This window comes from Gracilinanus agilis, chromosome 2 (assembly GCF_016433145.1).
Source record: "Gracilinanus agilis isolate LMUSP501 chromosome 2, AgileGrace, whole genome shotgun sequence".
Taxonomy (NCBI): domain Eukaryota; kingdom Metazoa; phylum Chordata; class Mammalia; order Didelphimorphia; family Didelphidae; genus Gracilinanus; species Gracilinanus agilis.
The window spans coordinates 170,555,098-170,577,679 of record NC_058131.1 but is presented as its reverse complement, the minus strand read 5'-3'; the positions used below and the strand labels follow the sequence as shown (position 1 = coordinate 170,577,679).

The window sequence follows — 22,582 nt, the reverse complement described above, 5'->3', positions numbered from 1 at the left end:
CTCACAGCCCTTCAGACAGTCCACTTTCTTGCTACTGTCCTCTCCCACTGTAAATTAACTCCACAAACTGTAAATGTGTAAAGACACCTGTTTATTATTGGCTAAATGTGTAGCATTTGCATTGGTCATGTCTTTAAATAGCTGCAATTTGTTCAGCACCCTAGAGGAAAAATCTTTTATATGGAATGACTCCTGCTTTGATTCTTTAAGACCATCCCTTCCTATAGCATTGCATTCTGGCTGGGACCTTTGGAATCACAGCAACCAGTGAGCAGGACTTTACCTGTTAGAGCCCTACTTTTTCAGGTAATCTTTGATTTGTTAGTGGTTTGATATGCACTTTTACTTTAAGGATATTCAAATTGAAATGCTGATGCTCCTTACTCATAGTCTTTTTACAATGGGGGCAAAGCCCTCAAAACCAAGTAACTTATAAGACAGGGGAAAGGTGCTGCATTGATGGAGAGAAAAGAAAACCTCTTAGAGAGTGGTGAGGAGTTAAAATACACTGGCAGCCAGCAAGACTTGGCTGCTGAGTAGCCATTCTGTCTGATATCCACTTTTGGGCCTGAAATGGCTACATGATGGGCTGGGAAGGAGCTGCTACTATGCTTACACATATGGCTTTCATTAGCCATCATTTTGCTAGGAAACATAATTAGGGTTTGAGGCTTAACTGTTTGTTTGGGTTGGGTGTTTTTTTTCTCCCTGGTCTATTTAAGTATTTCACAAATCAGACTTTTTTTTGTTAGTCGTGGAGGTTGTTTAGGTCTAATTGTCCTTGTCTGTTACCCAATAACAAATATTATGTTCAGATACTTATTTATTACTTAAAAACTTTTAGTGGTGACTTCCTTTGCTGGAAGGTCACCACAGAGATGACCAATAACTCTTAGTTTTAGAGAGGCTAGGGAGGGAATAGACATTCCAGGATTGGGGAGATGAAAAATGTTGCCAGGCTTGCTGGTAACATTTAGTTATTTTTATTTCCCAGAAATTGAAAGCAGTTAGTTGAGTACCATTTAAAAACCAAGTGAAACAAATTTGGTTCTCCAGACTGGCTGGGATCACCTGAATGAGTAACTTATATTATTATTTCAAAACTAGAAATAATTTGCACTTTAAACTGGTTCCTCTGACTCTTTTTCAGCAGGGGATGATCTTCATATTGTACTCCTAATCAACTAGTTATTTGAGCATTAAGAATCCCCTGCTGTGCTAATGCAACATTCTATGAAGTCTTGCCACTAGCCTTGCAAGGTGATTCACAATAAACTTTCACATTTTTAAAATGGTGAGGTGTTTCTTTATTTTAGTTTACTTAGCTCACATTTTAAAGGTTGAATGTGGGAGAAAGATTAGCCAGTTAGTTAACTTGCTCAATCCTGTTCCTGTCCAGTGATTCATAGGTCCTAGTAGGATAGAAGTCTTTTTTTTCTGTACTTTCCCAGGGCAGGGTGGGAATGATTAAGCCAAGGGGGAGTCCTTGGTTGGTTCTGGCCAGCAGCCCACTTTTAAACTTGTCATTGCATCTGGGCATTAAGAGACTCTCTTCTCAGCACAACTTCTCTTAACAGGTTTCATAATTTGGATCTTAGAAAACCAAAGACATTTCCTTAGCCATTTAACTTATGGGACTCTTATTTAAAATGTGCCATGTTGCAACAGCCAAACCTTATTCTTAAACACAACTCTTCTGAAATAAGGAATATAAGGTTATATTTAATCTCTTATTAGACTAGTTGGCTGCATTTTAAATAAAATGTATGGTTCTGATGAGCCAAGACATCTATCATTTAATTAAGGAAGTGGCTCCAGAATGGCTATAACTGTCAGTAGAAGCAGTCTTCTCTTGACAGAGTTTCTAAGTACCCTCTGTACCCCCATTATTTCCAGGGAAGGAGAAAGGCTGAAAACAAGTCTTTTATTCCCCCTCCTTTCTTACTGCCTCTGATAGGTGGATATAGCCAGGTTGTTTGTGGTAGTATTTATCTAGAATTACCCATTCCCAGTACTCTTAAATTGTTGATTATAGGCATCTTCTATAAAAAGGACCCTATAACCCTCATATTTGGCCAGGCTTGGCCCATGGTGTATGTGTGAGAGTGGGGGAGATGTGGGGAGGAGAGATAATTAGGATAGTTCAAGTAGGTGAGATTTTCAGTAGCTGTTTCTATTTAGGAATCTGTATCTACCACCTTTTTTCTATATTTGATATTTTCTATATTTTGTCATTAAGGTTCCTGTCACACAGATGGGATTAACTTATATGTAATGTTAAACAGTAAGGTAAAAGATTTCCCACTCTGTTATCCACCTGTAAGCTCAGTTAGATGTCTGGCTCAGAGAGGCAATTTGCTTAATGTGAATGAGATTTGGGCTTGCTGACTTCATACGGTTGTCGTTGGTAAACACTACAACTTTATTATTATTGATGAAATCGACTTCTTGCTTCATTTGATGCTGAATCTTCCTTACCTGAGATCAATAGGTTGCATTAGCAGCATCAAGGGACAAAGGGGTCCCTATGTTGTGGCAATTAGAAGAGACTGGAAAGGCCCCAATGCAGTATTGATTAATGCCAGTTAGTGCTGTTATGATTCTAGACTCAAATCTTTTAACCCTCTGTAGACTAAACATAGTCAGCACCTTGACAGGTTCCTCTTTCAATCCAATGTCTTCATTAGATAAACTTTGTTCTGTGTCCCAGGAGACCCCATCTGATCATCTAAATGAAGCGACCGTTTCATTTCCTATCAGTTCAATAGAACTGTCTTTCATTTGACAGCTAGCTCAGTCCTCTGGGGAAATTCATAGGTGATTTAAGTAATAACAGCAAGGACATCAATTTTATAGTAATAGTGCCTTGTATTTTCTCCAGCACCTCTCCCCAAGGAGCATAAAGCACTTGATAGACTCTCTTTCATCCATTCACACAACATTCCTGTGAGGTAGGGCCAAGGCAGAGATTATCATCACTATTTTACAGATGGGAAAACTGAGGAAAGGGACCAGTCTAAAGTCCCATAGTAAATAGTAATAGAGCTGAGATTAATGTCCTGGCTTTGTCCACTAGATCATGCTTCTTTTAAACACAAACACACACAACCAAATTGCAGTAAGGTTGACAGTTTTACAGAGAGGAATCGAGGATAACAGAGAAACAACTGCACAAAGTGTAGGCATTGAGCTATCCACAAAATGACCAAGTCAAAGACAAAAAGGGAAAGGAGCTGTTTCCACTTTCCCCACAGAAATCAAAGGTATGGGCAACATCCGAACCTTTCCGTTTCATTGGGCGGGGAGCCACGTGAGGTGCAGAGAGGGGGTTGCACAGGAAATGGCCCAGCAGGTGGCAGCAGAAAACACAATTCTAAGCAGACAGAAACCTCGGCAGGGATCCCCTATCCCCGTGGAGTGGGCCTGACTTTAAATAGAAAGCCTTGGGAAGGCAGAGATCGAACTGTGATGTTGCCAAGGGAGAGGCTTGGATGCAGCCTCAGGACTTGGTGTGTAGGGCCCTGAGAGAATCGTTCCTGCTTGTGGGTTAAGGAGTGGTGAGCCCCAGAGCCTAGGAAGCTGTGGATTCCCAGAAACTTTAGGCCAGAGAGCTGGCCTGCATAGCCTTGTTCACACAGACTACCCTCCATCCACCCCTCTCTGTGCCTCCCCTCTCAACCCCCCCAAAGTCAGCAGCCAGCACTTGCCTGAATCAACAACTTCCTAGGAGGAAATGATCTGTTGTGAAGGGCTGCTCTGGCCTGGGCCTGGTGCCCAACCCCACTTGGTGTACTGGCAGAAGGATCCTGTCTGCTCCTAGGTACTGGGGCTACCCCTAGACCATCCCAGAACCTTGGTGGCCTCTGAGAGCATTCAGAAGAAGACATAGGACAGATTTTTCTTGATGTCCTTGGGGCCTGAGAGAACCTTGCACATAGAGTAGGTATTTAATACATGTTTGTTGAATTAAACTTAATTGAATGAAAGGGTAAATAGGAACTATTGGGCATATGCCCTTTACATAGACAGTGCAGCCCCAGTGCATATTAATCTCTTTTTCTCAGTTAATTCCCAAAATTCCTCTCTCCCTTTTCATACAACCCATATAAAACTGAAGCAGCAGCAATTTTTATTGAGGGACCTAAACTGAAAATAGATTTAGAACATAATTTAAAAAAATAAAACAGCAAAAGTAGCAAAAAAATATATGACCTTTTTTTTTAAACTTTTTTCCTTTTTTTTTTTCTTTTTTCTTTTTTTTTCAATATATAGCAACTGATATCTCCCAGCCACTAGGAGTGCCCTACCCAATGGGTATATCTCTGGTAACAACCCTTTTAAAAAGACATGTAAATATATACTCAGATTTATACACTTTGTGTTTTCTTCATAGCTATATACAAAGCCCCAGGATGGGGCTGGACCCCAGGGCCAGATTGCCCCCAGCCTTTGCCCCACCATCTGGTACCAGGTGTGTTTGGTCAGCAAAGCAAATTAGTATTGGAATTAATAAGCCACTAGTACCACCCTTCTGGAGCTGAGGTCACCTACAGTGGGGGCCTGAGGCACTGACTGACCTCTCCATGCTGCAGCCTGAGGATGAAGCATCTGCCATCAGCATGTGGGAGGCTAGTAGGGTAAAATAAAAACAGGACCAGAGAGAGCCCCATTAGCCTCAACTTCCATTCCCATTCCCCACCCTCGCTGCCTTTGGGGCAGGGAGAGTTCCTGGTCCGAGGGGAATGAAGTAACCAACAGGAAGTACCTCTTTTTCCCTTTTTCCCAGCAAAGGGGCTGACATTAACTGATGGAAGGGAAATCAGCTCAGTGGGATAGAGTTGGCAACAAAGGGAAGGCCTTGGATTGTGGGCAGCCAACTCCTGTGGGCAGGGAGAAGGAAAAAGGGAAGGGAGATGAGCCCAACCAGGAGTTAGGGGTGAGGATATCAGTTTGTGGAGGAATGTCAGCGCCGTTTAAGTCCCCCATTGGCCAGCGGGGTGGGATGTCGGGGCAGGCAGGGCTCCTCAGGCAGAGGGTCATGGGAGAAAACTGAATCCTCTCCAGAGGAGCAAGTAGAGCTGCGAGTGTCTGGAAAGCTTGGTGAATACTGGTCCAGGGGCACTGACAGGTCCAAGTACTCCTATGATGAGTATAGAAAAATTTCAGTGAGTACAGGGTAAGAGAGGTGTGGCATTTTCCTCTCCTTAAGATAAGACAAATCTAAGGAAAAATTAAGATACACATTTGAAGGAATTGAGGGGAAGGGCAAGGGATACCAAAGTTTGGAAAATTGAAGAGCTATGAAGAAAGCTTAAATCTTGGAGAGAAGCCATTCATGTGGGCTGCTGTCTTACAATGTTCCTGTAGCCCAAGAGGGGATAGTTGTACCTGGTTAGAGGTCAAGGCCACAATTCGATCCAGGTCCTCCACAAGCTGCTTGAAGGTAGGCCTCTGAGAGGGAATTGCATGCCAGCAGTCCCTCATCATCATGTACCTGGGGCAAGGGTAGGGAATGGGAGGTAACCAAGCAGGTTTGGGTGGAAGAGGAAGAAGGGAATGATTAGAAAGAAAAGGACTTTCTTTCCCAGAACCCTGTTAGGACCCAGCAGCTTCTCCATCCCCCCAGGTATTTTCATTCTCCCTCCATGGCTCCCCCATTTTGGCCCTTGTGCTCACAGTTCATTGGTGCAATTGCTGGGTTTGTCCATTCGATGACCCTCCTTCAGCAGCTTGAAAAGTTCCTCTACAGGTACACCAGGATAAGGGGAGCCACCCAGTGTGAAGATTTCCCACAGCAGCACCCCGAATGACCACCTGTATATGAGCATAGATTCAGTGGGTTTGTATAGGCATAGAACTAACTGGTGGACAGTGCCTCCCAGGACTGTTTACTCTAAAGTACCACATGCCCATCACACCAAATTTAGGAGGTTTCTGAGAGCACTAGAAGGTGATTCCTTACTTTTAGATTTGACATGGCTGCCCCGTTCCAAAGGGAGTTGATGTAAATTATTCCCTGCCAGGCTCATCTGCAGGCTTAGATTCTACTTAAGGTCCAGGGGGTTCCTTATTAGTTCTGAGGGTAGGCAAGACCTCCCTGTGCTCATACCTCTGCATCCCACATTCTAGCAACTACTTCCAACTCACACGTCACTCTGGTGTGTATAGATCCGGTCAAAGAGTGCCTCAGGAGCCATCCACTTCACAGGCAGCCGACCCTACATGTAATACAGTGAGCATGAAATAACTAAATGAAATCAGAGGTATGTGAGGAGGCAGCAGAGATGTACAGAGATCAGGAGTATCCAGAGTGCCTCTCTCCATACCATCTGGGAAGAGCAACCTCCTGTAGGGGAAGACTGAACTAAGGTTGCAGTTCTACAGGTATACAGAGAAGGCTGAGTAGAAGGGTAGCTTGTCAAGGTGGATGAGGGGAGGAAGAAACTTAGAAGGGGAAAAACAGACTATTTGGGATACAGATGGGAAAAAGGCATCTTCATCACTTACATTGGTTGTCTTTTTGTAATAGTCAATGTGATGGATGTCCCGAGCAAGACCAAAGTCTGCGATTTTCATCACATTGTCTTCAGTCACCAAGACATTCCGGGCTGCCAGATCCCTGTGGATGCACTAAAGATGGAAGCAGAAAGAAAATTCTGGGGTGAGAAGAAGGGAGGCTTTAGCAGCTATTGGCTTTCTAAACCCCTTAATCAGCTGCCTCCTTCCCTCAGCTCTCTGCATACTCCTATTCGTATGATCCCTTCTAAGGCAATATAGATAACACATGCCTATATCCTATGTTCTCCTCCCTCTACTCAATCATACCGTCCCTTTGCTTCTCCAAAACTCTACTCATTCCTGACCTTCAAAATTTAAGGGAGCTAATAACGAATCTACAAAGGCAGTATACAGTCTTGAATAAGTGGTAAAAGGTTGTCAACAGACAAATGGGAATACAGTGATTAACCTCTTGGAAACATGTTTAACTTCACTAATAAAGAAATGCAAATTAAAACAATAGGATGCCACCACTAGAGCCATTAATTTAGAAAAAAAAAAGTGTGAAATCTCAATGTCGTGGGAAAACAGGTTATGCCCTAGTGGTAGCATTACAAACCGGTGCTACTTTGGGGAACATAATCTGGCGACATAAAACAAAAGCCACACACCTGGTCCCGTCCTTTGGCAATCTGTTATCATTATATAGCCTAGTTATTACCACTGCTTTACAGATAATCGCTGATATATAGTGCCTTAAACTTTGCCGAACATTTTGCAGATACTATCTCATTTGAACAGGTAAGTGCTACTATTGATCCTGTTTTACAGAGGAGGCAACATGATTTGCTAATGCTAACAGCTGGTAAGTTTTAGGGCAAGACCTGAAATTATATGTCTTGATTCCACAGCCTAATTTTGGTGAACAACTGGAAACTGGCTATATATAGACTGTGACCACTTAAGTAGTAAATAGTTCAATGGTCTGATATTGCTTTAAAAATGTCAAAGAATGCAAAAATATGGAAATTTCAGTACTAAACTGATACTAGAATTGGGATTACCATATATACTTTTCCCATATATGAATATTGGGGGGGGGGAGAGAAGATGGATTTGATTGAAAAAAATTTAAACCAAATATGTAAAGACTAGACTATGTAAAAATTTGAACACATTCTCAAAATTCATGGTGTATAAATTGTTATTGGTGTGTTTTTGTTGTAAAATTAAACATGTAAAAACAAAACAAAATGCCAATTTTGTTGATGATGCCAATTGCAATTTATTCAAGGAGGCCTAGCCTTCATCGGTACCTTCCCACAAATATTTAGGATTTATCTAGGCAGTATAGTTACATTTTGTTGTGTATGTCTTCATGTGTTTGTGTATATGGTGGAAATAGGGTCGTATTTGAAGTCAGAACACAAGTTTAAATCCTAATTCTTCTGCCAATTAACTCAGTCAACTTAAGAAGGTCATTTAATCACTTTAGGTCTGAATGTCCTTATCTGTAAAATGAAGGGCGTGGACTAGTTGATTCCCAAGATCCCTTCCAATGCTAACATTCCTGCTTTATGATCCCTAATAATTCAAATATATATGTATATATGCTATATACACACACACACATATATATGCATAAACCCTGTTTCCCAATTATATCACATGTTCCCAATTATATCACATATCACTTGGGACCATAAACTGTGCTTTCTGCTACCCTTTTATCTCTTCAAAGTTTCAAATACAGTGTATATAGTTGGTACCTAATAAATTATAATTTGAGAGAATTAATGAATGTGTATTTCATGAAGATTGAGGATTAAATTAATATTTGAAGCTTAGGTAAGCTACTTGATACGCTCAATTAAGAACTAGAGAAAGTTATTCCACTCTCCACCCTCCACCCTTACACATAGTCCATTTAGCCTGAGATTCCACACCTTCTTGGAGGCAAGGTACTCCATGCCCCTGGCCACCTGGTAAGCACAAGACACAAGGTCCTTGGAAGAGAGTTGCTCTTCTGGGGCATGGCTGGGGTTGTAACAGTATTCGAGTCCAGGGGGCCGCCTGGCCTGCAGGTACTCACGAAGGTTGCCCTTGGAGGCATATTCCACAATGACATACAGAGGGCCTGGTAAGCATAAAGAAGAAGACGCTAGAAGAATAGGTTTTAGGTCCCATGTTTATCTCCGTTCCTCTTCCTAAAAAATTCCACAGAGGTCAGCACTATGCTGCTTTGCATTGGGCGTTTGAGCCACTCTATGAAGCACCATCTTTCAAAGACCCAGAATGGTCCTGGGCACCCCACAAAGCAAATTGAGACAAAACCCTAACGCAAAAGTAACAAAGGATACCAGGGGAAATACAGTCTTGTTTCACAGATGAACGATGTAAACAGCACATCTCTCCAGCTCACTCCCCACCTCAAAATCCTAGGCAGATCTAGCCTTCTCCAAGCCTTCTCCCCCCACAAATGACTGCTGCCCAAATGAGAAATAGCACTCATTTCTCCACCATATACACACACCAGCAATCTGAATCCTGGCCTGGCTAGGCAATATTGTCTCCATTTCCCCAAGCATGGCTCAGAAAGCTTATTGCTGATATGTCCACATAGATACTTCCCTAAACCTATTCTGACGAGCTTTGGGTCATACCATCCTGTGTGCAGGCCCCCAACAAGTTGATAATGTTCTTGTGTTTCCCAATCATCTTCATCATCTCCATTTCTGAGATCAGATCTGACAGGTCCTTCTCTGTTGCATCCGCTTTAATATAAATCAGAAAGACAGGCAAGACATTTACTTATAAGAGTAGAGCTAGGCCCACCAGGCCCAGTGGGCTAAAGAGTCTTTATCTCTCCTTCAGGAGCTCCTTTTCCCCAGGATTCCCTTCTTTCTTCCCCCTCCCTCACATCGCTTTCCTTCCCTATGCATATACATAGGGAATACATGGGGAGGTGGCCAAGATGGGGCTGAAGGTAGGAAAGAAAACAAAAGAAATAAAGCTGAGGAAACAAAAGGATCTTAAATAATCTGACAACAGTCTAAACTGGAGAGTTCCTCTTGGCCCGAGGCTTGTGGGAAATGTGGGAAATGAAAAGAAGCATCTTTAGAATAATATGTCACTTACATTTCAGCATCTTCACTGCCACCTTGGTCACCCGGTTGGGCTTGTCTTTATCCAACCCAATGGCCTCTGCCAACACTACTTGTCCGAAGCAGCCCTCTCCCAGTGGTTTGCCTAAAACCAACCTGTTGAGTAAAGATTGTGGAGTGGGATGGAGTTTACTGTCATGGTACAGTTCCTCAGAGGCCATTACTCATTGGTTTTATCCAGTGCAGAGCAAGGAAAAGAGAAACTCTCCTGTGGACACTTCCTTTACCTTTCAAAATAAGTCCTAAAATAAGAAGCCAAGGAACTTTATAGGAAGCTGAGGTTGGAGAATTACCTGTCCCGGGGCAGTTCCCATCGGGGATCCTCAGGAAGTTCATACTCAGAGACACCTGCCAGCATAGGAGTCCCACTGGAAGAAAGCCTCGATGGCCGAACCAGCAGGACCCCTGAGTTCATAGAGGCGCTGGAATCAGCGGACACCTGTAAAAAAAGAGTGGGGTCACCCTTCTAGGAAGTAGAAAGGGGGTAAAAGGTAGGATAGTTTTGCGTTTGGAGGATGAATAAGTTATTTCTTTCTTATGACCAGACTTCTTCAATATTTTATCTACCTATCTACCTTCAAGATGGCATAAGAGAGTGGAAAGAGTTCTAGGATTCCAAAACACGTTTTATACCCAGAACTACCCCCTGTCTACTTGGATGACGTTTTGCAAATTGTTTAACCCCTCTGAGCCTCAGTCTTCTATCTGTAGGATGAGGAGGTAGGGTTTAGATAATCTCTAAGATCCCTTACAGTCATAGCATTTTATACAAGTCTGTCCCATCACCCCAGTAGCAATTCTACCTTTATACCACATTAGGGGACATATACCACACCAGGTTCCTGAAAATGATCTTTCAGCCCAGATGAGAGATTCTTAACCTTTAAAACATCTCTTCTTCCCAGAGTTATAGCCCATTTCATATTTTTTCCTTCTACAAAATTTCTATAAAATTTTTTTTAGATGAAAAGGAGATCTCAGTATATATGCTTGCATCCTCGCACCTCTGATTTGCCCCTAGGGACTTGTCCCCGCTGTGGTCTTCCACATATGTAGCTGGAAGTCTTTTTAGGCATGACCTTTGGAGTCATCCTGGACTGTCTGGTCCAGACAACACAATCCATGTACAAAGTTGAGTCAAAGGCTTGGAGTTAGGACTTTGAAAGGGAGATTAGTAGGAAAAGCAGTAGGTAGATAAGCTCCATCTCCTAGAGCAGAGTTATAACTAACTTGGAACCTTAGCTGGGTTGGCCGCAGAAGTAGAGAGGCAAAACTAGGAAATGGTAAGGGAAGTCGAGGGCACAAGATTAGACTTGGAGAGTGGTGGAGGAGACAAAGAATGCTGGGGATAGGTGGGAGACAGTGTGAACCCCCCATCTACTTTCTGTTACCTGTCTGCGCAGGGGGATGCTCTTGGCCAGCTTGTGCACAGCCATTTGGCTATGGAAGTCGCTCTTTTTGGTACCGCTCTTCATCTTGTAGATGATGACAGACCCCACCATGCAGGAGATGAGGAAAGCCCCCGTGCAATAGATGATGATCTCCAGATAGACAGGCGAGGTCATCACTGCTGGTCTCTCCTCCAGGGCTGAGTCGGTGTGAACAGGGTGTCAGCAGGCACTGGGGGGGTACCAGCCTCCTAGGGCCCCAACTCCATAAGAAAAAAATGGCCCTTCCCTATTTCCCTTTTCCCCCCCGGGGGACTTACAGGCAAGAATGGAGGCTGGTCAGACCCTGGCCCCAGTCACTGAGTAGATTAGGCACCTCCCAACTCTTGAGACTCCCCAGAGACTACTATCACTAATATAACTGCTTCATGCTCCATGCCCTATCCCCAGGAAGGGGGAAGCTCTCTAAACTGGGCTGCTCTTTTTGACTAGCAATGTTCTTCAGAAAACAGATGAGGCAGGAAAAAGGACATAGACACACGTCTTGGCTCTGCTGCTGAATATAGATCTAATACCTCATCTTCCATTCCTGCTATTTATTATTGCCTTCATATCACATCAAACCAAAATAACAATGTTTACACTCTCAACTACCCTAATCCTGGATCAAACTCATGTATGTGGATTTAAAAAATAAACTTTAGAAAATGTTCTGGAAAGGATGTCCCCTTCCCAACCCATAGTTCTGAGAGACTTCCACTTAATAATGCCATCTCCCACAATCAAAGGAAGGAGAGTTGGGAAAGATCTACTTCTTTTCCCTCTTCATACTTTCCTCAACATCTCCTTACACTATTTTCATCAGTCAATCTATCTCAACTCTTTCCTTTTCATCTTGAACACAGATTATGGAGCATTAAAAAAAAACCAAACCCATACACACAGTTACCACTCCTGCCTCTCCACACCTCCCCTGCACCCCTGAAATGGACACCCTCTGAGAACCTTCCCCTAGAAAATCAGGATGCCCAGCCTTGGTTCATTAGGACAGAGCCTGGAACAAAGCTTCACCAAAGTGAAGCCAATAACAGAGAAGAGTTTGTTTTTTTTTTCCCTCAAGGTCAAGAGACATAAACAATCAACTGAGAGGGACATAAGGAGGACAGACAGAACAATGACAGCCACAATAAACGGTGAACGCTTCCCTGCTTCTAAGTGGGATATTGGCAATTTTTGCTTGGACCTATGATACTGGCATGGCATGAAATAAAAGAAGGTGGCGGCAGTGGCAGCAGTGGCGGCAGCAGCAGCAGTGACAGTAAAAATAAAAAGCTTCCAGAATCCCCATGCAATAGACTTCCAAAGGCAGCAGCAAGTGGTTCCATTCCCAGGACACAGGGTTCCATCCCACCACCTTGAACAGGCTCCTTCCTTTCCTGTCCAACATCAGGTCACACCTAGCTTCTTCGGGGCTTAGTTAAATAGGAAAATGGGTATAGCTTGTCTGAGAAAGACCATGCTTTAGACTGCTGAAGTCAATGTGTTTAATATAGGAAATGGGTAAATTTAGGAAATGGGTATAATATAGGAAATGGGTAAATCAAATGCAGAGAAGATTGGGATAGAAGGAAGTCCTTGGCATGTAGTGGTTCTTCCCTTTAAACCACTTAGGTTTGGGGGGTAGAGAATGGAAATTGGATATGTCTGGAGGATCCTCAATCCCAGAGCGGAATGTTTAGTTAGGGATTTGGGGGAGGGGGTGAGTATCAGACATAAGAATGGAAGGAGTCTACTCTGGAAGGGCACCCAACTGCAGGTTAAATCCAGACCACAAGCATGCATTGCTTTGGCCAAGGAGAGAGCCAGATATGGACATATGGACAGGAGATTCCCTGTTCTTGTGAAACAGGAAAGCTTCTGTCTCAGCAGAGGGCTAAATTCTCATAGAATTTGGAAATGGAAAGAGCCTGGGGGTGTTGGTGATGGTGGGGTACTGCCAAGGTAGGGCATGGGGCAAGGCCTTGCCTGTTGGTTCCATACCACCCCCCCTCCTCTTTCTCCTCATGGCATTAGGCTTCTCCAAGACCTGCAATGCATGCTCCCCCCGTGCCCGTGGTAGGGGCGGGACATCGAGAGGAGAAGTACAGTATATACCTTCCAGAACGGTCAACCATGCAGAGTGATGGGAGAGTCCGATAGAGTTACCCGCCAAGCATGTATACTCCCCCGCGTCCTCAAAGGAGACATTCCTTAAATGTAGCACTTCCATCTCTTTGTCAGTGGTATTAACACCGGCCGTCTAAAAGAGACAACAGAGGCAAAATGGACAAGCACAGAGCATGAGACCTCCAGGAAGAAGAGATGGTGGAGAAGGGAAGGAAAGAAAAAAGGTAGGCAGAAGGAGGAAGATGAAGAATGCTCCCCAGTATCTCTCGTTTTTGCAAAACAACAGAGAGAGAGAGAGAGAGAGAGAGAGAGAGAGAGAGAGAGAGAGAGAGAGAGAGAGAGAGAGAGAGAGAGAGACGGAGAATTCTGGCAGACCTATGGAGAAGATGGCTAGTTATAACCCTTCACCGGATGCTGGCATCCCCTGCTCCATCCAAGCATGCTGGCAATGGGTGGCATGGAGAAATGGGGCCTGGTAGGCAGTGGGGGGGCTGTTTGGTTTAATGGAGAGACAGGGTGAGAAAGCACACACATGAGGAAAGGGGGGTAGCTGGATTCATACACAGCTCATGAAGGCTGGGTTGAGATGGTAGTACCTGATCTCATTTTCTGGCATGTCCCCTGGACTCTAATCTGATATTTATATCACAATTTTAAGGTTAGCAAAGGGCTCTCTGAACTTCACGAAAGCCCTCTTGAGGTAGGTTCCAATGGCTGCATATCACACCCATTTTATAAAGCAGGAAACTGAGGCTCAATGAGACTTAAATGACTTGCCCCTGGTTGCACAGTTGGTAAAGTGGAATCCAAACCAACTCCAAGTCCAGTGTTCTTTCTTTTACACCACACTGCCTTTAGTATCATTCATAATACACTACAAAGTCTCTCTCTCTCTCTCTCTCTCTCTCTCTCTCTCTCTCTCTCTCTCTCACACACACACACACACACACACACACACACACACACAGCAAAGGAACAACACATAAGGCAAAGGGACCAGCAGGAACCAACATAACACCAAACCAAACCAGCCGCCCATGCCAGGCATTTTTCCATGGCTCTGGGTACCAGAAACACAATAGGAAAACAGGGAGAGGTTGGGGCTGGCTTTTCCATTTGCCCCAGCGGTTTGGGCCTAAATCAAATTCCCGGTATAGGATGGCCCCATCTCCCGGTTACCTTTTGCCACAGGTCTGGTGACAGTGAGCCACGCAGACTGGCGAGCTTCACCAATATAATTGGAAACCTTACACACATACTCCCCGCTGTGGGCCTCTGTCACATTGAACAGGGTCAGCACTTCCGCATCTGAGCTATTAATCCCCGAATGCTGGAATAAACCAATTACACACCAGTCAATTGGGCAGACACGTGTGCACTGCCATGCTTAGCCCCTGGTGGCTACCAGGCAGGTGCAAGGAGCTAAGGGAAAAGGGTGATTAAATGAAATTTGTCATCTTTTCTAATTTATACATGATAAGATCAGTTTCCCTCAACGGTCAAGACAAACTCACTAAAAAAAAAGAACATAAAAATCCCTCAAAAACAAAACACTAGCTACCCCCCAATAAAATATTTCTCCTTTATTCTATATTCCCTATATACACATATATAGGTATGTGTGTGTGTGTGTGTTTTTCAATTCAGTTGTTTTTTTCAGGCATGTCTGACTTTTTATAACCCCATCTGGGGTTTTCTTGGCAAAGATACTGGAGTAGTTTGCCATTTCCTCTTCTGGTTCATTTTGTAGATAAGGAAACTGAGGCAAACAGTTGTCTCGGGTCACATAACTAATAAGTGTCTGAGGGCAGATTTGAACTCAGGAAGACGAGTCTGACGCTAGTTCTGACACTTTATCCACTGTACCAGCTATCTGTCCATTATCTATCTATCTGTCTGTCTGTCTGTTTATGTATATGTATGTACATAAATCATTCTAGGACTGGATTGGGTTCAGTGGAAAGAGATAATGGCTGTGACTCAAGTGCAGTCCCATTTATATGCAGGACCAGTTTCAGAACCAATGGCAAGGTCAGGTTTAAGCCTGGAACAGATGGGCTGCAGAAAGATGAGGGATGTTTAGTTCAAGGACAACGGTAGGAACATTTTTGACTTCTGGTGGCTTCCTATTACAAGATCCATTAGGGAGACTTTAGCAATTTCCTCCCTAGGATTAATAGAGTTTTAGGGGTGAAGGGAATTTGGTGGAGGGAGGAGGCAGAGAAGGGACATAATAGACTTTAAGGAAATCAGTCCTTGGGAGCAAGAGGAAGAGAGATGGCATTTCTGTGATTGAGAATTTGTAAGTAGTATTTTGCTAGCCCGAACTAGATATTTTATCTGATGGTGCCCTTGCTCAACCCTAACTCCTGGAAAGTGACACCAGTTTGAAGGAGAGAATGGGGAAAGGTCCTGGGGAGACCCTGTCCAAAGGCTGAGGCTAAAGCTGGAACCAAAATGCCTCATGAATGGCTGGCTCTCAAGTCACAGAAAAGTTATTCTCCCTGATCCACTTCCCACCTTGGAGCCCCAACTCGTCTACCCTCCCACCCCCCTCCACTGTAAACCCTAGGAAAAGAGAATTTTATTCTGAATAAGACTGAGGATGCTTAGAGGGAAAGGGACCTGGGCTCAAGGGTGGTAAAGGGACTCAACCAGCAGGTCAAAGAGTCCTTACTTGGGAGACATTGCCTCCTTCCTAGACTACATGCCCACGAAGGGTGGTTCCAAGTCCTGGAACCAGTTTTACCTTTAGAATTTGCACATATGGCAGATTGTCCGGGCCAATCTTACTTCCATTCACCTCGATGTGCTTTAGCCATTGGATGTGAGGCTGTGGGTCACTGTACACCTTGCACATAAATTCCACATTGCTGCCCAAAGCTACAGTTTTATTGGCAGGTAATCCAGCCTGCAGGATGGGCCGGTGAGGTGACCGCTCTACAGAGAAGAAAGGGAAGGAGAAACAGGAAAATGCTGGTCATGCCTGAAAGCAATTTAGTGCTCACAAGAAAGCAAAGAGAATTGTAGCCTGGACACCATTCCTGACTCACTCACTGATCTCCACCTGGATCCTAGAATTTGAATGCAGCACTCCCTAAGCAATGAGCAGGGCTTTCCCAATGCATCTTAGTTCAAGGAGTCAGAAAAATTTTCACTCCCGCTGGCCCTCAGAAAAAGGCGATTAACTTGAAACAATCCCAGTTTCTGAGACTCCTAAAATTTTAAGTACATGCTTTTTTAGACAGTATGCTAATTTCTGGAAATTTGAAATTAGGAAAACCCTCAGAAGGCATGATCTTAACTCACCTCTGCCTCACACCTCAAGCTCATATCTCATACTGTCTCCTGTACATATCTATTTCCCATGTCTGTACTATCTTCAGTGGAAATGGGAAATAATGGCTTACTACTATCACTAAATATTTATTGAATACTTATTATATGTAGGAAACTGTACTAGACAACAGGAGAGCCACAAAGATGCAGAAGATCCAGTCTCTGCCCTCAGGAGCTTACAATAGCCCTTAGTAGACACAGAAACCATCTCTTCTACTTCTAGTCATATTTTCCCCCAAGCTCCTAAATTCTTGGCCTTCTCCTCAAAGAATCTAGCTCTCAAATCTGCCCCTCATTCTTGTTATTCTCCTTACCCACAACATCCAGCTGGTAGGTATGGTTAATGCTGCCATATTCATTCTCTACAATGCAAGTGTAGTTGCCTTTATCAGATGGCACCACCGAGTCCATTATGATGCTCCAGGTGGCATAGCGGACCTGAAAAGGAAGCAAGAGTGAACCACTGAGAGATTAGATATAAACAGGGCATGAAATCAGCCTACTCCATTGATAGTTTCATCCCTCCAACTTAAAATCTTGTGGCCCAGGGAAAAGGAATGGAAAGAATAATAATAATCACTCATAATTCTTCAAGGTTTGCAAAGTAATTTACATATATTATTTTACTTGAGCCCAACAAAAATAGCAGGAGGGTAGGTGCTATCAATATCCATATTTTACAAATGAGGAAACTGAGGCAAAAAGAGGCTTGTCCCAGGTCACACAGCTAGTCTTCCTGATTTCAAGTCCAGTTTTCTATCCATGATGAAGAAACAATCTTGTGTCACTCTTGTGACAGAATACAAGTATTTTCTGTGGCTTGACACAAAGGTTTTTGCTGAAATGGGATGATCTATTCTAGGTTCTATACATCTTAAGCAATAGTAAGAAAAGTAAAATGCTCCAGTTTACTCTTCCCTACCCTCAGAAGAGCCTTGCTGGAAGTCAGGGTAGGAACCCCATCCAACAGCTATACTTGGAGCATACATAAATCTAAATGCCTCAATTTTTAACCATTCCAGTTCTGCTTCTCAATCTCCAGGGTAGAGCCTTGACATACCTTTTCAAATAAATTCATTCCTAGCCCTGTGTTTTATGTTCTTCAAACTTCAGACAAAACCTAAGTACTTACCTATACTGTATTGTGTTATATTTAGGAGGATACAAACTCATTCTCCTTCCCACCAAGCCATTCCCTCTTCCTAACTTTCCTATTCCTTACTGACTACAAAGAAGCAATCACTTCGAAGGCACCATCATTGTTCCATTCACTCAGGCTTGAAACCTAGGCATCCATCATCCTTGGCTCCTCACTCTCTTTCACCTCCCAAATCCAATCAGTTGCCAAATCCTATCATTTGTACCTTTGCAGTATCTCTCTTATATGATCCTTTCTCTCTTCTGAAAACGTCACCCACCATTCAGGTGTTCATCCTCATCACCTCCTGTCCAGACTATTGCAGTAGCCTTTGGCTGCTCTCCCTTTCTCTCTCCATTCTGGTCCATACTCCACTCAGCTGTCAAAACAACCTTCCTAATATACAGGTCTGATGATGTTCCCTTGTTCCCTGCCTCTTCCTGTTCAATAAACTCCAGTGGTTCCCTTATTACCTGAACACTCAAATATAATATCCTTTGGCTTTTAAAGACCTTCTTCTCTTATCTTTTCAATTATCTTTTTTAAAAATTCTTACTTTCTGTCTTAGAATCAATACTAAGTATCAATTCAAAAGCAGAAAAGCAGTAATGGCTAGGAAAATGGGGTTAAGTGACTTGCCCAGCGTCACACAGCTAGGAAGTATCTGAGGCCACATTTGAACCCAGGACCTCTCATTTCCAGAACTGCTCTCTGTATGCACTGAGCTACTTAGCTACCTCTTTTCAATTGGCTTATATACTCTGATCCAGTGATGCTGAGCTTCTTACTATTTCTTGTAAAAAAAGGTCCCCTAAGTCTGGAATTTCTCTCTCCTCTTCTCCATTTTCTAACTTTCCTAGCTTCCTTCAAGTCTTAGCTAAAATCTTACCTTTTACAAGAAGTCTTTCTTCTGTGAGCTCCCTTAATGTTAGAGCCTTCTCTTTGGGATTATCTCCAACCAATCCTACATATTGGGGCAGCTAGGTAGCACACTGGAGAAAGTCCCAGGCCTGGAGTCAGGAGGACCTGGGTCCAACTCTGGCCATAGACACTTCCTAGCTGTGTGACCTCATTCAAGTCACTTAACTCCATTTGCCTAATCCTTGCCCTTCTGTTACTAAGACAGAAAGTAAGGTTTTGGAAAAAAAAATCCTGCATATATATTGTGCATATATCGTTGTTTGCATGGTGTCTCCCTGTTAGTTAATGAACTCTGAGAACAAAGGCTGTTTTTTGCCTGTTTTTTTTATCCCTGGCACTTAGCACAGTGTCTGGCACATAGTAGGTTCTTCATAAATGCTTGTTGGTTGTTCTTCCAGCCCCCCTTTCAAGCTCTTGTCCCTGTATCCCCTGTTAATCTTCCCAACGACCCCCCATGTAGCCATACCTTGTAGCCCCCAATTCGGTGGTCAGGTTTGAATTCTTTGCCATTCTTCAGCCAACGCAGAGTGGGGTTAGGAGTGCCATTTGAAGGGCATTTGAACTTCACTGTTTTAGCTGCTGGTACGGCATGCAATTTCTTTTCCATCTTTTCTGGTGATGTCCAGTATGGAGCCACGGCTGCCAAGGCCAAAGGTGAACCAAGAGCAATAGAAGGGAAATCAGCCAGAACAGGGAGCAAGAATATTGGGTCAGTGCTACGTGATACATCTTCCAGAACCACCCTGATGCCAGGCATACTCTCTGGGAAAAATGACTGGGCACTGCCCACATGGCCCCAAGTAAACTATTCCCAACTGGATCAGTCAAAGAATTGTTTCACGGCTTTGTTCCATCAAAGCCCACCATCCTTCCCTGCCACGGGTCTGAGGCAACTAACTGCATTTGGGGGCACCCAGTGCCTCTCTAGCCTTTCCACAGAGGCTCCTGCAGATTCTGATCAGTCTTAACAATCTCTGAGTACAATTCTTTAACCCTTCCCTGCTCCACACCCTGAGCTTCCCCAAACCCCTAGTTTCCACAGGTAATAAAGTAGAAAACAGTGTCTCACGCGTACGGTTTGGCTTAGTGTTATCTGACTCTTTCTCCTCTGATGAGGAGTCATCATCATCATCATCATCCTCTGAGGAAGGAAGAGCATCTGTGGAGGAAGAGGAAGAAGCATTTGGGGTTATTTCCAAGGAAGAAGGGTGCTCCTCAGTCTCTCTAAATCATACTAAGAACTAAACCCCATACCTATCCAGATCATAGTCTCCAGACTGACATAAATATAGATGACCTCTGAATGCAACTTACCCTTCCAATGTAATAGCAACTGTTTAATAGTTACCAGGAGTTCACATGCCCACCCTCATCCCTTCACTCAAATTCACTCCATGCCTTGGCCCTGCCTTCATGCCCAAATTGCCCAGAAAAGCTCCCCATCATCAATGACATAGACTTATAGCAACTGCCTTCTGACGAATGTGGTGACATATGTCAACCATCTCTCTTCATTCTCAACCTTAACTCCAGGGACCACAGCTATTCCTGATGATCTGGATCAGAATAGAGACTGCCAGGCAGATTGTAATATTTTTTGGAGCTTATAGCTAAGACCACTGTGACAACAACACAGTAAGTAAGTAAGTAGTGCCCCCTTCCTCTAGCCACAATTTGGGCTTTCTGAGCTGCTTTTTTTTAAGAGCAAAAACCCACTTTGTACGAATGCCTCTGCCAGTTGCCTTCCCCAACAAGCACACCCTGAGCAGGAACAAGAAGGGTCTTCAGCACAGACCTTCTAGCTCCAGCCTGGTGGTCAGTTTTTCAAAAACCATCCAAGGTGATGTCAGATACTTTCCCAATTCCTCCTAGTGCTTCTGAGAGGAGCTGGCTTTAGGATACATGTATGTCTTCAATGATGCCTGCTGTTTGGGAGGTACAAGCCTATTTTCCCAAGATTCATGGATGTTTCACAGAAGTTCTCATCATGCCCCCTTAAGCCCTGCTTTGGTGAAAGTCTCACACTTGTACTTTGGTGGTGGCAGAACTGTGACCTTTAAAGAGGCCAATGCCACAGTGTCCTATGGATTCCTGCAATAAATAGCTCAGGGGGAAATGGCCACCGATATTCTCTTTATAGCCTGGCAAGGAGAGGCTATGGATGTGGCCAGGTTCCTCTTACTGTCACTCAGACAGCTCTATTGAGATGGGGTCGCTGCACTGTGGGTACCAAGGCTGAAGGATGTCAGCTGTCTAATGGCAGCTGAGGGCCAGCCGGCACCCTGGAAATCTGGGCACACTGTGGCAGTGAGGATTTGGTGAGATGCTTGCTATTTAGGACCGGTCAGCCACTGTTCTAAGAAAGATGGAAGATCTTGGGCCCCTCAGTCTCCTCCATGGGGCTCTCATCACCTGAGAGCTAAGCCAGGCGGTGGGCAGGCGGGCAGCAGAGGTTAGTACTGGGTCAGCAGCTCTGAAGCAGAATGGGGAGGGGAGGCAGGAAACCATGAAAGGGTAAGGGGACATCACCTTCCCATGAGTCCCTCTGAGAAGCGGGGCTGTGCGCTGCTACCAACCTGAGACATTGACGGAGAAGTAGGTGACGTCGCTGCCTGAGGGGCTGTTGGTCATACAGGCGTAGAGCCCGGAATCCGAGGGGACGGCATCCCGCACCTCTACCTCCTCCCCTGTGATGCGGGTGCGGTTGTTCTCCACAAGCTGCACCCCGTCCCGGAGCCAGTTGATGCTTTGAACATCCTCCCTCAGCCGACAGCGAAGCTGCAACAGGTCACCAGGGTGCGCCAGAGAGGACTCCACTTCCACGGGGGCTCCCCAGGGCAGGGCTGCCGCCACCCGCCACCCGCAGAGGCAGGAGGGAGAAAGAAGAGGAGGGAGAGATAGGGAAGGGGGGAAGGGAAGAAGGGAAGAGACAAAGGGCATTACACTAGCTGAGTGTGAGCCATGGCATCCAAAGAACCGCTGGCTCGAGGGACCAGAATCCCCTTCTCCACCTCTTTCCCAACCGACTCTCTCAGAGTTTAGGAAGAAAAAAGCAGAAGTTAGAAAGCAGCTGCGGCAGCATTAAGCATTTCATTTCACGTTTCATTTCCCTCAATCCTAAGGGAAAAAGGCTAGCTATCCCAGGCTCTTTCCTCCCCACCCAGCATCCCTCCGCAGTCAGGGTATCTTCTCTCCCCATGCCTACTGGCTGACTGCCAAGAGCAGTCACTTCCTGGGGGACATGGCCCCCAATTCCCTTTTCAGTACTACCTTGCTCTTGTCCTATTCCCTTACAGCAGCTGAACACACCCTGCCCCAAAGAAAAGCATTGCCCGTATTCCTTCCCCCCCAAACTGGAAGAAGGCAGCTTGTTGTTACCCAGGGGGCAGGAGAATGCTTAAATAATGCGTGGAGGGCAGGGTCTGGCACTCGGAGGCAAACACTTCTGTTAGAGTGACAGCCCAGGGAGAGGTCAGCTTAGGAGAACCTCCAGTTAACAGGTGTCGGGGCCCAAGGATTCCTAGCGTTCTACAATATTAGAAACAGAGGCTAGCAGCTGCCACAAAGCCCCACACTTGCCCTGGCAGCATAACGCTGTTGTACACAAAGGTCCTTTCTCCTCATCCTATCCTTCAGGCTTATTCTCTCAAGCTATACCACCCCCACCCCCACATACCCCCACCCAGATCCTCACCCACCTCTCCTCCCAGGCAACATCACAGAGCTGACTGCTGAAAAGGCTAGTCATGGCAGCCAAAGATCAAGGAGCCCCCCTCAAGAGGAAACCTAGTTCTCTACAGGTCTCTAACAACCAGCAAGTCTTGCCATTCGTTAGCTACATAAACATTAGTTAGCTACATAAACATTACGTGGAGATATACCAAGAAATGACCTCTAGTTGAGTATGTCCTCTAGTCCAATAGTCTTCTAGACAAGTCCTCAGACACAACCCCAATACTCCTTGAACT

At 44.6% G+C, this 22,582-nt stretch overlaps 1 protein-coding gene across 9 annotated transcripts in view; it reads right to left on the bottom strand.

The window, feature by feature from the left end:
- Positions 1-4,825: 4,825 nt before the first annotated feature.
- Positions 4,826-22,582, bottom strand: part of FGFR1 (fibroblast growth factor receptor 1) — a 70,618-nt gene continuing 52,861 nt past the window's right edge. Inside the window, exons 2-18 of one of the 9 annotated variants that reach the window (XM_044663559.1) lie at positions 21,191-21,457; positions 20,074-20,082; positions 19,690-19,773; positions 19,081-19,253; positions 16,870-16,993; positions 15,966-16,156; positions 14,396-14,546; positions 11,033-11,250; positions 9,956-10,101; positions 9,637-9,758; positions 9,162-9,272; positions 8,445-8,635; positions 6,508-6,630; positions 6,148-6,218; positions 5,677-5,814; positions 5,389-5,494; positions 4,826-5,140 (exon numbers count right to left, since the gene is read on the bottom strand). In XM_044663559.1, the coding sequence (XP_044519494.1) occupies positions 4,964-5,140; positions 5,389-5,494; positions 5,677-5,814; positions 6,148-6,218; positions 6,508-6,630; positions 8,445-8,635; positions 9,162-9,272; positions 9,637-9,758; positions 9,956-10,101; positions 11,033-11,250; positions 14,396-14,546; positions 15,966-16,156; positions 16,870-16,993; positions 19,081-19,253; positions 19,690-19,773; positions 20,074-20,082; positions 21,191-21,457 (2,402 nt within the window). In that variant the 3' untranslated portion in view covers positions 4,826-4,963. Of the gene's footprint in view, positions 5,141-5,388; positions 5,495-5,676; positions 5,815-6,147; positions 6,219-6,507; positions 6,631-8,444; positions 8,636-9,161; positions 9,273-9,636; positions 9,759-9,955; positions 10,102-11,032; positions 11,251-13,204; positions 13,350-14,395; positions 14,547-15,965; positions 16,157-16,869; positions 16,994-19,080; positions 19,254-19,683; positions 19,774-20,073; positions 20,083-21,190; positions 21,475-22,582 lie in introns of all 9 variants that reach the window. The other 8 variants (XM_044663564.1, XM_044663556.1, XM_044663558.1 and 5 more) reach the window with 8 other exon arrangements.